Source organism: Olea europaea, chromosome 15, assembly GCF_002742605.1.
Source record: "Olea europaea var. sylvestris chromosome 15, O_europaea_v1, whole genome shotgun sequence".
NCBI lineage: Eukaryota > Viridiplantae > Streptophyta > Magnoliopsida > Lamiales > Oleaceae > Olea > Olea europaea.
Genome location: NC_036251.1, coordinates 25,173,342 through 25,189,224, shown reverse-complemented (window position 1 = coordinate 25,189,224; position 15,883 = coordinate 25,173,342). Strand labels below are relative to the sequence as shown.

Here is a 15,883-nt window from a genome sequence, read left to right as displayed (position 1 = left end):
CTTTGGGCGATAATCCCTAAATCTCTAGTAACTTAAGTCTTTTGATGATGCTGTGAACTTTGGTATTCATTGATGTCAGTCACATGATTGCTTCCATATTCATGAGGACATGGTGTTTGCACAGGTGAAATTATAATTTTACATGATGAACTCAACTCAACAAAGCCTTATCCTGTAAAGTTATATCACTCTCACGCAAGAAGGCAAAAGCGAACAAAATATTCGAAATACTTCAATAGATTTTATTATTTGTCATGGATATACAACCATTTTATCTGTTCTTGAATAAGAGTTTGCCTGTAGAAGTGCGAAGTCGTCTTAAATATCACCTTTTTTCCAGGATAATTGTAGAGCATGGACCAATGAGAAGCACAACTTATACCTTAATCATTTGGAAGTGTCATTTGTTAAACAGTTGAATCAGTCAATGGGTTTTCGTGCTAAATGCTCGGAGCAGAACAAGAGTGAGATCAACGTATCTCAAAAGAAACCTTCCAGTGTCCGTTATACTTCTGAGCAGGTTGAGGACCTAAAACATATGAAGTCCATTTTTTATATGTATTTTTTGTCACATTCTCTTCCTGATTGCATAGCTATGTGCAATGCCTTTTAAATAAGAAATACGTCTGGTCATTTATTTTCTCAGTTTTCCATTTTATGGCATGGCTGTTCGCAAAAGATCAATTATGAAAGGGGACAACCGCTTTTGCATACCTCAACTGATTCCCATGGTTCCAGACAAAAGAGGAAACAAAGTCCTTTGCCGTCAGCTGATATACAAGGATCTCTGAAGCTTCAAAATGCTGATAAACCCTTAATCAGGAAACGAGTCTCATCCCAAGGATTAGAAACATGTTCGCGGCAAGAAGAATTCCTGACAGGTGAATCGAACTTAACCTTGACGCAATTGATTGTTTTTTATTTACATTTCTCATTTTTAAGGTGGTGGTATTTTATGTTATTTTTCAAAATTTGATTATGACTACACAATAGTCTGAGTTCTTGTTATATTTCTTCATTTTGTCAATACTATATTGGGAATATTAACTAATCTTTCCCCTATCCAATAATGTGGATGGAGGGAGAGCAGGACAATTAAAACCGTATAAGATAAACTAGGCTTCCATATAATTTCCTTGTTACATAGCCTGCAAAAACAAATTTCTCCCATCTTCTCCTTCACCTTTCCTGCATAAGCTATACAGACATGCTGGTTTTTTCTGGATATGCATGCAGGTGTACTATTCTATCAGCTGTCGCATTGTATATTCGTGCATGAATAGCCATACATGAAAACCTATTGGTAGATATTATCGTAAAGATTTGGTTATTTGTACGTCAAAATGGTACATAAGTGGTTATCGAAAATGATGTGGAGGAAAAAGATTAGATGAAAAAGGTGATTGTATTTTAAACTAGCAAATGGTAGAGTACCATGTGGCATTATGTAATCCTTATGTAAATCTTGATGTATATATAGCAAGATCCTTATAGTGAAGTTAAACATCTATCTTGATACTAGTTGATCTTGATGATCTGCTTTTTGAAATTTCTTCTTTCTTATTAGTGAATTTAAATTATGTTGACCAATCTTTAGGTTGATAAATAAATTATCTATGCTTACTTTGAAATTCAATTTCTTCAAATTTCAAATTAAATTTTCTTAAAAATCAGGAACAGATTGGTCTTTTATATAATGTTACTCCAAGCAATGGTAAACCCAATTCAGATGCTGCTGACACCTAGTTACCATGGTTGAGAGTGATCATTTTGAACCACATTTCTTAATTTCTGGATTTTGTCAATCCAGAGAAGACTTTTTAAATTAAATTAAGCCTTGCAAGCAGTTCTAGTTCTGTCTTCACAAGTTGGTTCTACCTTCGTTAAATTAGAAATTTAGAACTCACACGTTAGCAAAAAAGATCCAAAATTATTTCACCCGCTCTTGTGCCTTTTGTATTTTATTAGTATTTCCATTATACATCATTGCTAAAGAAAACTCGATTATTGACTGTTCAGCATCTGCTCGATTTCCTGGTCCGTCCTTTGCTGCAGATTTCATTTTTTGGATTTGTCATGTTTGCCAATCTGTGCTTTTGGTCTGATCTGCATACTCTAACTGCACATTGCTGTCAAGACTTAGGAGCCTACAATTATTTCACGATTTTTCTGAGTTGAGCCACTATTTCGTGCACACAAGTATTGACTCAGTTCCCCTCTCAGTTTTATACACCGTTTCACAGAATAGGTGATGGAAAAGCTCGTAATCTGCATCTTTGTTAACATATCCTATTGTTCTGTCATTCAAGCTATTTTCACTACCAGAAGCAACATTTTCAAAGTCGAGATAAATGAAAGTATAGGTATAGAAAGATAGTGAGAAATCAACAACCCCCGATCCCTAAAAAGGGGAGAAATGAAATCACTAGCTCCTAAAAAACAAAAGTAGAAGTAGAAATAAAAACTTGAAGTACTTATATAGGGTGGTTCAGATGTCGGGGGATTATCAAATGTCAGCTTTGCATTGATGAGTCCCCTTTTAGCATGGATGTCCACGCTACCTATGAATCACCTTTTGTTTAGAGCAGTAACTGAGGACACCACCACTTTGTTGTGACGATAACATCTCCTTTTGACATTAAATTGTAATCCCGATGTTGCCCTTGCATATGGCGCATCTCGCGTATGTTTGATGTACTGATGATTTGCAACCCGAGGCCAGTTTATCATCTCCGTTTTCCTGATGCTTAATGAGTTGCCAGTTAATATTTCTTTCCGCCCTCTTGTTTGACATTTTAACTTTCATTGGAGTGTGGCAAGTAACCTCCTTTCGCCTATTATATATTATACCTTGCATCTTGGTCACTTCTTATAAAATGGCAAATTGGGTCTTTGACAATAACTTAGTCAATGATAAAAGCAGTCTAGATTGAGCCAGCCTTCGGTACTCCATCGGCAAAGTGTCATGATTCATAGGAAGCTTCAATAGAAAGCATTTTTTACTACCCAATATTTAATTTTGATAATTATCCATCTTTGATTAGGAGACACCGGAAGGCCATACCTTTTATATTGATTGAAAAAGTTTTGACACATGAAAGGGGGCATAACAACCTTATCTCCCAAAAGCATGGGTTCCAAATCGAATTTAGTGATTTACATGCTCCATATAGTTCAGTTTCTGTAATTTTTATTTTGTAATGTTCTGTTACAAAATACTAAAATAGTCCGGGATCTTTCAGAGGGTACAGGTCAAAATTTTGTGGATGAGGGCTGTCAAAACAACCAACCAAATATTTCGTCTCGGGCCAAAAGATTGAAGAGAGTATTAGTGGAAAGTTCAGACCACGATCAAGTAATGCGTAGAATTGAATTGTTTTATGTACTAAACGCAGCTGAACATTGTAATGATCTCTTATCAGTTACTGTTCGTGTCCTTTCAGATTGTGCCTTGTGGGAAATTTCCCACAGTAGACAATTCAACTGTTGATAGTTCTACTCCAGGAGGAGAAGAGCTGGCTATTGTGAAGGCTTATCAGAATACTTCGAGAGCTTTGTAAATCCTCCAACCTGATGAAACTCCTCGACATAGTTCGTTTGAATTATAACAGCAAAGAAAAGACTCCAAATTTAGATCTCGTGTTACAAGATGAATCCAGATGGTTAAAAAGGATGCCATCCAACAAATTTTGCATATTAAATAGTAGGAAGAAATTTAACAGTTGGTTGCAAAAAAATAAAAAAATCAAATTATGTTGATTTTATAGATGTTGTAGATGTAAATATGGATGATATATGTTTGTAGAAACAAGAGTTCTCTTTCTGTCTAGGGTTAGGTGTGCAGGATGAGGTATGAGGATATATTTAGTATACAGTATCGTACAAGACTGTAGTTAATAGATTCTATTCTCTTTCTTCTTAAGACTATGTGGAAATTGATTTTTTTTTTTTTTTTTTCAAGGAACATGTGGTTGAAAAGTAGGAAAAAATTATGGGCCTGTGAGCAAAATTATTTTATAGAGAAAACGTGTAACTAAAAATGAGTTTGAGAAAAAATAAATTTTAAAGAATTTGATCTGAGCTTAATTCTTTCTGATGCTGTTCAATTCACCTGTCAAACATTTTATTTACTTTTGCCTTTTAAGTTCATTTACATTTTCTGCTGCTTGCAGGCTGAATGATTCTAACCTGTATTTGCTGATATTTGTTTAGATAAAAATTAAAATTTTAGTAGATTTTGACGAAAATTGATTAAAGTTGTGGGTATTGTAAAAGGGAAAATTTCATAACTAAGAAATTAATTATGGCACATTTCAAAAACAAGAAAACAAGTTTCAAATTTTTAAAATTATATTTTTATTAAAAATTATTTATAATTTAATTAGTTAATTAATTATTTTATTAATTAAATATATTTAGGTCACAGATCTATACAATTTGGTCACAAATTAACGATATAATTAGTTACTTATTATTTTTTGATCACAAATTAAAAATTTTATGTCACAAATTTTTTTACGATCACATTTCAAAAATTTTGTAAGTCACAGTTTGTTTATTGGTCACAAATTCAAAAATAATTAGTCACGGATTAATTTTTAATCACGACTTATCATATTATTGGTCACAATTTATTTTTCAGTTACAAATTAAAAAATTTATAGGTCACATATTATTTTTCGATCAAGAATCAAAAATTTTGTAAGTCACAGATTAATTTTTCGATCACAACTCAATAAATTATAAGTCACAAACACAAATTTTATAAGTCACATATTATTTTTCGATCACGAATAAAAAAATTTACAAGTCACGAAATCAAAATTGTTATTGGTCACATCTTTGTCGGTCACAAATCAAAAATTTCTTAGGTCACAATTCATTGATTAGTCTCAAAATCAAAATTTTAATTGATCACAATTCATTTATCAGTCACAAATTATATCATAATAATTGGTCACAATTAATTTTATGGTCACAAATTAGGGCCTGTTTGGGCTCGATTTTTTCACCCAAAAAATTGATTTTTTGACTGTTATTTCACTATTCCAGCCGTCATATTTGATTTCTTCTCTCACAGGTGGACCACACTTTTCTCCCAACGGTCAAAAAATCAATTCTCAAAATCACTCCCAAACAGGCTCTTAATAAATTACAAGTCACAAACCAATTTATTGAACCAATTTATTGGTCACAAATACCCCGTCCACCTCGCCACAATGTATCGCCAATCTACACTACATCTCACGACAGTGATGCAAGTTGCGTCGTCGATAAAGACGAAGGAGAGAAGATAGCTGTGTCATCGGCATAGATAAAGAAGAGAAGAGATGGATGTTGAGAGACGAGAGAAGAGAGGCGAGAGGGCTGAGATGAACGGGTTTGGAGAGAGAATAAATGAGGGATATAATTAGGGTTTGGGGTTGAAATTGTGTTATATATTTATTAAAAATAAATATTATATATATATTAATTAATTAAAAACATCTGATTTTAGAATATCTAAACATTGGGTCTGAATTTAGAAATGTGGATTTTTAATGTAGGGAAGGGTGTAATTTTCACATTGTAAAATGTGGTGTTGAAAACAATTTTGAGAAAAAAGGAGTTTTAGAGAGTGGGTCCAACAAGGACTATCTCACAATGTGGGCCTTGAAACCCAATGGGCCAATTTATTTTGGGCTTTTGATTTCAGGTTGTTTTTCCTGTAAAAGGTTCCTCTTTTTTTGGACCATTAATAATGCATTTTGACATAATCCTCACCTCCCCCCCCCCCCCCCCCCCCCCAAAAAAAAAAAAAAAAAAAAAAAAAAAACCCCCCCCCCTCCTTCAAAAAAAGAAAAAAGAAAAAAAAGAAAAAGAAAACAGATTTAGAGCTCGTTGGCATGACTTTTGATAATCAAAATGAGCATTTGAAATTAATAATTTGCTTTAATATTTTTTGATTAAATTTAAAAAATTGCTTCTTCTATTTAGGAGCTTTGACCAAAAGAAGAAATTCTTTTATAAATTAATTTTCAAGCACCTTTTCGAGGAAACTTTTCTATAAAAATTATAAGTAAAAAAGGAAATCCTGTCAAACGCGTCCTTAAAATGCTAAACATAATTGGTTCTAAAGACTACTGAGCGCTGTTTAGGAAATACAGGAAAGACCCCCAAAATAAAAAGATTCTGAGGACTTTTCTTTCAATTTTACACATATTTCCTCGATTTTTTTATTCGATAAATTTTCTACCATATTCTTTTCTAAATAAATTATTAACTCGTATGTGTTATTTGCAGTTTTATAATGTAAATTGCGTCCATCAATTCTTGTTAATGCTATTTTATTCTATGTTCAATTAATTGATTATGACTAGCATTAACGAGGAGTCCATTTCTCTTAAAATTAGTCAAAATTCAGCTGCTCTCATAATTGTCTATAGTAATAGGACATTGTGTGTATGTATATGTATATATTGCTTTCCCATTAAAAAATCAACTAACTAAACAGAAATTTAGTTCATTGGCCTAATTCGAACGCTAACAAATAGTCGTAGCAAATTTATTTAGATGGAGACATAACATGAAAAATAAAAACAAGCAATTATGGTAAATCTATGCTCTCCTCAAATTCAAGAGCCACACACAAAAACTTCATTTATTTAGGGTTATTATCATTATTTATGAATTATATACAAAGGAGGTTATGGCAATGGCAGGCAGACATTGATGATGATATGAAAATGAGAAGGCTCAAAATCTGCCAGGTTTTCGCACAGCCACGTATGTTAAAAATGAAATTTTGTGCTCTACAAATAATAATTTTGAAATTGTCTGCCAAGTGGGAGGATCCAGACAAGTAATAAATTGTTTCAATCCAAACTGATAACGTCAAAAAAGAATAATATTTTCCAAAGTCGAAAGTGTAGTTCTCTCTAAATTTCTGCAGTTTTTTTTTTTTTTTCGTGATGATTTTTATGTGTTTCTAGAATCAATTTCTGCGTTAGAGAGAGAGATTTTGAGATTCTTTCAATTGGAGATGTTTTTCGATAAGAGATATTCTTTCAATTATCGATATATATGATATTCTTTCAATCTGAAAACTTATCTCTAAAAATTTATAAAATTCCCTTTTTTAATTGTGCAATGAACCCCACCCCACCCCACCCCCACCCCTTTTTTCCATGAATCTTATAATTAAATACAATATATTACGCAAACTGATTTCTAAAATACAAAATACTTTAATTGAAATCAATACAAGTGAAGCTCCAAAGACAATTTGAGTGGGGGACATGTTTCGTTAAGTTTAAAGAGGTTATTGTTTATTGCAATCTAAAGATCGGTAATTATAGAATTAGATGAATAAATATATCGAACTGTCAATAAGTACAATAATTCAATTCTCTTTTAAGACAATCCAAGTTTGGTTAGAAAGCTTGTTCTCCCATGCATGCTCGCTAGGGTGTGGAGGCAGGATGTATGTAGATCTTGCTTGACATTAATAAAAATAACATAAAATTATAAGATTTAAGGAACTGTGTGCCGTTCCAAAGGAACACAACGTTTTACACAGCTATGTAGATTAAACCAGACTTGACATTACGTTATTGTCTAGAATGATTCTATACGACGTAGCATAAATCAAATATAACAACAAAAAAAAATGATTAGTTGCTCGACCAGTTAATAAAAAAAAAAAAAAAAAGATTAATTAAATGTTACTCTAGCTTAACAAATTTAAAATTAGCTCCAAGAAAATTGTACTAAGCCCTTGTTGAGATCACCATCAAATTTAATTTTTCTTTAATTATTTATTGTCACCTAAATTCCTAATTCTGTAAAGAGAAAATGAGTGGGTTTAGGGCATTCAGCTTATTTTTCATTCTACTTTTAGCCGTATATTCCAAAAATGGAATAAGCTTTTTATCCGGTGCTGGTCCAAATCAGGAAGAGATGAACCATTATTCCCTGTTTGTTTTCTAGCAAAACTCCAGATTTTCTTGATTTTGATACAACCCTCCTTTCTATTCTCAATATTACTCATTATGCTCGGTTTTATTTTATTTATTATTATTATTTTGTTTATTCAAAACAAACCAATTAGCAAATTTGGAAATAATATATCTAAGAGTGAATAGAAAACTGGTGTGACACGTATCTTTCGAATATTGGTAAATTTCGATGTTAGAAGTTCTGAAATCTAAATAATCAAGATGCGTAATGTAAATGATAATTAAAGCAGATACTCCAAGTCTTTTTTTTTTTTTTTTTCGTTTTTATTATTGTGCTACTTCCAAAAAAGGGTGTTTCCTCAAAAAAGAGGTCACAATGACGAGGTTGGATGATTGATTTTAAAAATTATAGTTCTCTAAGTATATTTATTATGTCTTACAATCTACTTTATGAAACTTTTTATAGATTTCGATCCACGTTGCTATATATAATTAGATAAATAAGAATATTGTTGACAATGATGAAGATGATGTTAAAATTGAGAAATGCCATTTGGATTATATCAATTTGATCTTGAAAAGGCTAAAATGGATAAAGTTGTTGACAAAATGGGTTAAAATGTAAACAAAACCTAAAAGCCAATGCCACATATAAGTTGATAGACATTGACATTAATCCACCACTTTATCTATAACTAATAACTAAGAACCATGTGTGGTTTATGCACGTTAGAAATAAAGGACCAAATTATGCTTCTTCTTGCACAACATCATTAAGAGACGTGCTACTATTGAATTTCCTATGTTGTTAATTACACGTGGCATGTTCAACAAAAAAGATAGAATAGCATTCAACAATAACAAACATGTACCCGATTTTTTCTAAATCTTTGACGTATACAAGACTTTGATTTATTTCATATTGCAGGAGTATGCTTGAAATGAGGGTGAACCTAACTGAGTAGGCTTGAAGTAGATTTTCGAACTTGATTCTGGTGATATAGGGTATATCGCATTTGTGTTATGGATAATAACTTTTCATCAAAATGATGACAATACCCTTTATGACTTTGTGTCAAAGTGGGAGGTCCCATGTTCAAATCAATATAGTAGAAATGTGCTTGAAGTGGAGTGAGTCTAATTAATTGAGCTTAGAGTATTTTCTTAGACTTTAATTCTGGGTAATATAGACTAAAATTGTATTGGTGTCATGAAATATGGCTGTTAATCAAAGTTATGATATCCTATTTCATTTTGTCCGTGTCAATCTAAGTTGGTATAAGAAATTCTGCCACGTATTTTCTGTATACTAAACATGCCTTTCAAATAATTGATTAATAACGTAAACCTCGTGGGTCTGTCACTTTCAACTTTTGGTACACATTTTGTAATCCTAATTTAGGATATAACTAACTAGTAATTGATGCAAAAGGCAAACCCCAAATCACACTATCAAAGTGAGATGATTCTTTGGTACTCTTCACTCACAAGTCACAACATTTTTGGAGTGAGACTTTTAAATTACTGTTGACCCAAAGAATGGCTACTGTAAAGAGTGGAAAATTTGGTCACAAATTTATCCTAAAGAATCTTTTTGATTTATAATGTCAAGTGCCGTGCCGGACCGTACTGCCTTTTTTCATTCTTCTTTTGAAAAATATTCTTTGGTATAATCATGCATATCATGAATAATGCGAAGAGGTTGAAGTGGAAAGATTGAGAATCCTAGGAATGGGGATGGTTAACAGTCAATTTTGGTTTATAGTCACGACATAATTTTTGTTTGTTACACTGCATTTTAATTGCAATAAAAATCTTTGACTTTTGTTTATTATCGTTGGTTATATTGAAATCATAATTTTTATTTGTTTCTTAATATTTTATTGCATTGAAATTCTCTAACATGTGCTCATTGTAGTATGTATGTCCCAACTTTTTCTGTTGAATTCTTATCACAATCCTCCATTGATTACATATATATATTTTTTCTAATGATGGTTTCTATCCAAAAAAATCTAGATGAGGACGTAAAAAGACTTAATTGACCATCATATACTTAAATAAGTAAGAAATAACAAATACGAAAGTTCGACAAAATATTTTTTTTTTCTTGTTTCACGTATGATAACAAAATATTTTGATATAAATCGTCATCAACGAAAATATGTACTAATTAATAAAAGATTGATGATAGAATATAACGAAAAAGCTAGGGATATAAGTGTGTCAATGAACAAAGTTTTAGGACCTTTGATGCAATTAAATCATAAAAAAATAAACAAGAATTATGGTGTAGAACAACAATAAAAAATGATGGAGGACCTTAACATTAGTGAGGAAAAAGTTTCATATTTCGAGTGAACTTACATAACGAACTGAGTTGAATGAGCTCGATCTTCTTCTTGCTCTTAAGGGCATAATCATAATTGTCTACCTACTTTGCATAACGATTCATAAAATGTAACAATTAAACTATATGCTGAGATTTGATATTTCTTAAACTTCTTTTCTCGGTAAATCCTACATCTCGAGACATAAGGACAGAGCTAATCTTTCCTTTTTAGGACATCCATAATGTAAATTTCTTAGATTTTACTACTCAATGATTTATATATTTTTCAAATCCTAATAATATGTACCCAAAAATATACATAACACGTTCGACCAAACATCTCACATGCTTTTTGTATCAATCAAATTGATTCAGTATTTGTGTCTGAACGCATTATCATGCAAGAATTTCCATTCATTTGAGGTCACCCATTGAATTCATTAGCCATTAAATGCGCCGACATATTACCAAATAAGGTAACTATCCTCGTTATGGTCTCGCCCACACTGTACCAGACCCTTGCCGTCCTAGCTCATGTTCCTGCATACGTGTCGCGTTAAGATACGTTGACTGGCAGGCCCATCGGTTGTATGAAGGACGACGTCACAGAGAAGATGAGTAGAGAAAGGGTCCCAAAGTCCCGAAGATTCTTAACCGTTTATCACCGACTTTTGTCCATCAGAAATTTGACATGACATGTTGACCATTGATCTAGAAAGTATCAAATGCTAAACTGCTGGTGTACATAAGTTGGATTGCACCGCCGGTTCACTGGGAAAAAAATGGGAGCCTTGCGATTTCGGGATTTTGTGTACATTACATTTTTACCCTTACCGTGTTATAAAAGGTCCCTTTGGGTTATACTACATGTATATTAGAGTTTCCATTCCCCTCATATGGTGGAGGACTTATTTCGAATAAAATATAGGAATTATACTATATGTATATTAGGGTATCCATAACGATGTTCATCCTCCTCACATAGAAAAGGGTCCAATTCGAATAAAAATATAATTTATCAGAAATGGATTCCCCTTCATGTAAGAGGGGTGAACAACTTTATAGACACAACATTATGTATAAGTAGTATATTCCTAAAATATAATTTATCCGAAGTAGTTTCCCCTCTATGTGAGAAGTGTAGATATCGTTATGGACACTGTATTATATACAAATGGCATATTCCATATATGTTAGGTTTTTGTATTCGATTATCTTTTTCTTATTTATAAAAATACCATTGGAAGAAAAATATTTTTATGTACTTCTAATAGATTTTTTGAACAAAAAAGTCATCATGATAAATTTTACAAATTAATGATAGTTGAGGATAACAACACGACCAAAAAATTGGGGAGCAAAAGTACAATAATCTCCTATTAGAGACTTTTAGTGCAATATAATCAGCATTAATTAATTAATCTAAAATATTACTATTATATTTTATAAATTCAAACAAAATATTTCAAACATGGTTAAAGTCAACTTTTCACATAACTAACAAAGGTCAACAATTCAATGAAAATTAATTAAAAAGCCACACCACCTCATTTTTCTTCACAGTAAATATTTATGTGATTGATTTACTTAAGTAAATAGTCTCCAAATTTATTTATTTTTAGTATGATTGTAATTTATAATTCTCTCATGTCTCAACTGTAATATTTAACATATACTCCTAAATTCAAAATATTCGAGTTCATTATACGGTTAAGGAGGTAACCAGTGTTGACAAATTAAACCTTATTGTTGAATGCAAATGTAAAAACATTTAAAGGCATCATTATTGATTCAATAATTAATTGTGACTGCTATATATGATTGATCATCTAGAAGAAACTCAAATCAATATTGTGAAAAGTTTGTAGCAACTAGCAAAAAGGGAGGAACACAAAGATTGTGTAGGTGACTTAATTCTTTGATTGCCTTTAAGAACCAACATGTCACCTCGAGAAATTTGAAGTAGGAAACAATCTATGTTCCATTATACAAGAGGACAACTTTAATATCTTATCATTGTCTGCGTTCTACAAACTTCTATCTTTCACAATAAAATGTGCTCCTAGACTTCACAAAATGCAATTTGAAGGAGTAAGGAGTTCTCGACCTTTACTTGAGTAAGGTTTTCCTATCCTTGACGAGCGAGAGCCGAGATTTTACCAGAAATTTTTCGTGTTAACACGTGGCATAGTTCGTATTGGCCATAACACATCTCATGTTCATGTGAGCGCGAGGGAAATAGTGGTCCAACATCCATCAACATTGCTAGTGCGTAAATTTAATAGTAGTACTTTTGTAGTATTCAAGATTTGCTAAACCCCATTCTCCCATTGCTGTCCACTAACCCTTATGGCTCTATATAAACCATAAACCTTTCTCCTCTCTATCACTGATCATCTCATTCATTGACACTTGCAAATCCTCATTCACTGACACTTGAAAATCACACTTCATACTCTTCTCAACCTCAAACTCAACAGATTTTTCATTCCGAAATCTCTTCCATATAAACTTGCTTCAAGGGGAAAGGAAGCATTCTCTATGGATATCGTTTCTTCTATCATATGTCTTCTATTTTTTTCTACTCTTTTCTCATATTATTTATCAAAAAAACAGAACAAAAAATATAAAGGAAGACTCAAATTGCCACCAGGCTCCATGGGTTGGCCTTACCTTGGAGAGACTCTCCAGTTATACTCCAAAGACCCAAATATTTTCTTTTCTAATAAGCAAAAAAGGTATTCTTTTCTTACTTCTTGGGACGTTGCATGTTCGTTATAGAATATTGATTCTCGACAAAACGACCGTCAACAGACAAGATTTTAACTTATTTTTTTCTGGGTTTTTAAAGAACTTAGGATCTGATGTGCATGGTGTTTATCTCATGCAGATATGGAGAAATATTCAAAACACATATTCTCGGGTGTCCTTGTGTTATGCTGGCAAGTTCGGAAGCGGCTCGATTTGTGCTGGTGACTCATGCTCACTTGTTCAAGCCCACATATCCGAAGAGTAAAGAGAAAATGATCGGGCCCTCCGCCCTGTTTTTCCACCAAGGAGACTACCATAACCACCTCCGGAAGCTAGTTCAGAGTTCATTATCCCTCGAGCTTCTGCGGAAACTACTTCCTGGTATTGAAGCCATAGCCATCTCAACCTTGGAGTCATGGACCTCTGGACAAGTGATTAACACTTTCCAAGGATTGAAAAAGGTTTTTCACGCTTCCAGTATATCTAGCAATGAACTCAACTGAATAATAATAAAAAATAAAAAATCCGATTAGTCGACTTCATATTTTGCTTGTATGAGTAGGGTCCTCCACATTTTTCTAATACCTGTCATGAATCGTCTACAGTTCGCTTTTGAAGTGGGCATTTTAGCTATTTTTGGCCACTTGGAGAAAAAACAGAGGGAAGAACTGAAGGAAAACTACTGCATAATAGATAAAGGCTATAATTCTTTCCCTACAAATATTCCAGGAACTGCATATCACAAAGCTCTGCAGGTACAAAATAAGTAACAGCATGTACAACAGTATTAGCCTAAGGTACACGCTGTTAAAAATTTACAATTGACTGGTTTTCGTGATGAATTAGGCAAGAAAAAGGCTTAAGAAGATCCTTAGTGAGATACTCTCTGAGAGAAAGGAGAAAAAATTATTGGAAAAGGACCTTTTGGGGCATTTGCTCAATTTCATAGACGAAAAAGGGCAAACTTTAACAGAGGATGAAATTTCTGATAATATTATTGGAGTTCTTTTTGCTGCTCAAGATACGACTGCAAGCACTATAACATGGATTCTCAAATACCTTAATGACGACCAGAAACTTCTTGAAGCCGTTAAGGTAATTACTTGTTAAACTACCTCGACTAAAAGCTTAAAGGGATGAATGTATTTTAGATTCTATCTTAAAGTTCGACGAATTACAATTGTGACAATCACTGCAGGCAGAACAAAAAGCAATCTATATGGAAAATGATGAAGGAAAGAGGCCATTGACATGGGCTCAAACTAGAAATATGCCATTCACATATAAGGTACCCTGACGTAAATGTTAAAACAATTTTTAAGAATAAAAAATGTCAATATTTGTTCTCATCTTGTTACGTGCACCTCTTTCTCAATCACTTGTAATCATATTTAATCAATCGTACACAAAAACGGAAGAGTCATCTAGCAACATTTACATTGGCAGGTCATTTTGGAGAGCTTGAGGATGTCCAGCATAGTGTCTTTCACCTTTAGGGAAGCTGTGGTTGATATGGAATATAATGGTAAGTATGCTAGTAATTCATTAAAAGGTATAGTATTAGGGTTGGGATAGTTAACCCTGACTTTGGCTCCTCAACCTTATAAAGTGAGCTTTTTAGTCCTCAACTAATCTAAATATGTGAATCTGGATCCCCAAGTGATGCAAAACATCATGATGAATGTTAAAATCTTACGTGAAATTAATGTTAAATATGTGAATCTGACCCCACCACTGAATCTTGACAATATTTCCTCCGAATATAGGTTACGTAATTTTATTGTCCACGTTAACGATATCCGTCACTTGAGGGGACTCAGATTCTCCAATCAAAAGCATGTTAACGGAAACGCCGGTCATAATTTTCTATTTCAATGTATTTTGAAATAAAATACGAAAGAGGTTGACACGTGAAATATATTGACAGGTTATCTTATTCCCAAAGGTTGGAAGGTGATGCCACTATTTAGGAATATTCATCACAATCCAGAATATTTCAATGAACCTCAAAATTTCGATTCACACAGATTTGAGGTATGAAATAATGGAACAGAAAAGCATATTTTCTAAACATTTCTAGAAAAGTAAAATAAAAAGAAATATAAATTTTTGAGGTCATGTTTTATTAATTTTTTGTGGCTGCAGGTTGCCCCAAAACCCAATACTTACATGCCATTTGGAAATGGGGCCCATTCTTGTCCTGGAAATGAACTTGCCAAGCTGGAGATGATGATTTTTATCCATCGACTGGTGACGAAGTTAAGGTACGATAATTACTACTAATTTACCAAAATCATAATAAATAAAATAAAATAATCTATCCGGTAAAATAACTATTCCTGCACCATGCCCTGAGCGAAATATTTCTCCAACTAATGATCGCTTTCAAACTTACTACTTAAAAGATGTGTAAATTTGTTATTGTACGTGAAGAAGTTCATAACGTCTTCATAATCTTGATCAATAGAGTAAAATCGTCACAACATATTTTGTTGATCTCGACTAGAAAGTCTAAGAACTATATCTAGATCAATCTACTTCAGTGAAGCCTCCATTAGACAGTTGATGTATAATATTTAAATCATAATTGAAACAATTTTTAAGTCAAATTTGATTTTTTTCTTGTTTAACCCATCAAGTTGGGTCAGTGTACGCACCAATATTTTAAAACTTTAGAACATAAGCATGGGTAATCATGTTACTATAAGTATCGATAACATGACATATCAATTTATTGGTGGATAAATTTACGATAGGTTTTAAGATTTGAATTAAATTTCTTATCTATTGATAGATTGATATGACATGTTACGATGCTTAGCATAGTATGAGTATCAGTTCTCATTAGATCATTCATAATCTT

The 15,883-nt window shown here is 32.6% G+C and overlaps 2 protein-coding genes across 3 annotated transcripts; both read left to right on the top strand.

The window, feature by feature from the left end:
• The first annotated feature begins 320 nt into the window (after positions 1-320).
• Positions 321-3,922, top strand: LOC111410613. Of its 2 annotated transcripts, none has more exons than XM_023041045.1 (4): positions 321-520; positions 680-881; positions 3,243-3,355; positions 3,444-3,922. In XM_023041045.1, the coding sequence occupies exons 1-4, from the start codon at positions 428-430 to the stop codon at positions 3,558-3,560; spliced, it is 525 nt and encodes a 174-aa protein (XP_022896813.1). In that variant the 5' UTR covers positions 321-427; the 3' UTR covers positions 3,561-3,922. The 2 variants fall into 2 exon arrangements, with proteins under 2 accessions (XP_022896813.1, XP_022896812.1); XM_023041044.1 differs by having other exon boundaries at positions 647-881.
• An 8,710-nt stretch (positions 3,923-12,632) lies between these two features.
• On the top strand, positions 12,633-15,775 carry LOC111410612 (abscisic acid 8'-hydroxylase 4-like). The gene is made up of 8 exons (XM_023041043.1): positions 12,633-13,007; positions 13,160-13,481; positions 13,626-13,775; positions 13,867-14,115; positions 14,219-14,308; positions 14,467-14,545; positions 14,948-15,054; positions 15,166-15,775. Exons 1-8 carry the CDS (start codon positions 12,811-12,813, stop codon positions 15,301-15,303), a joined length of 1,332 nt encoding a protein of 443 aa, XP_022896811.1. The 5' UTR covers positions 12,633-12,810; the 3' UTR covers positions 15,304-15,775.
• The last annotated feature ends 108 nt before the right edge of the window (positions 15,776-15,883 follow it).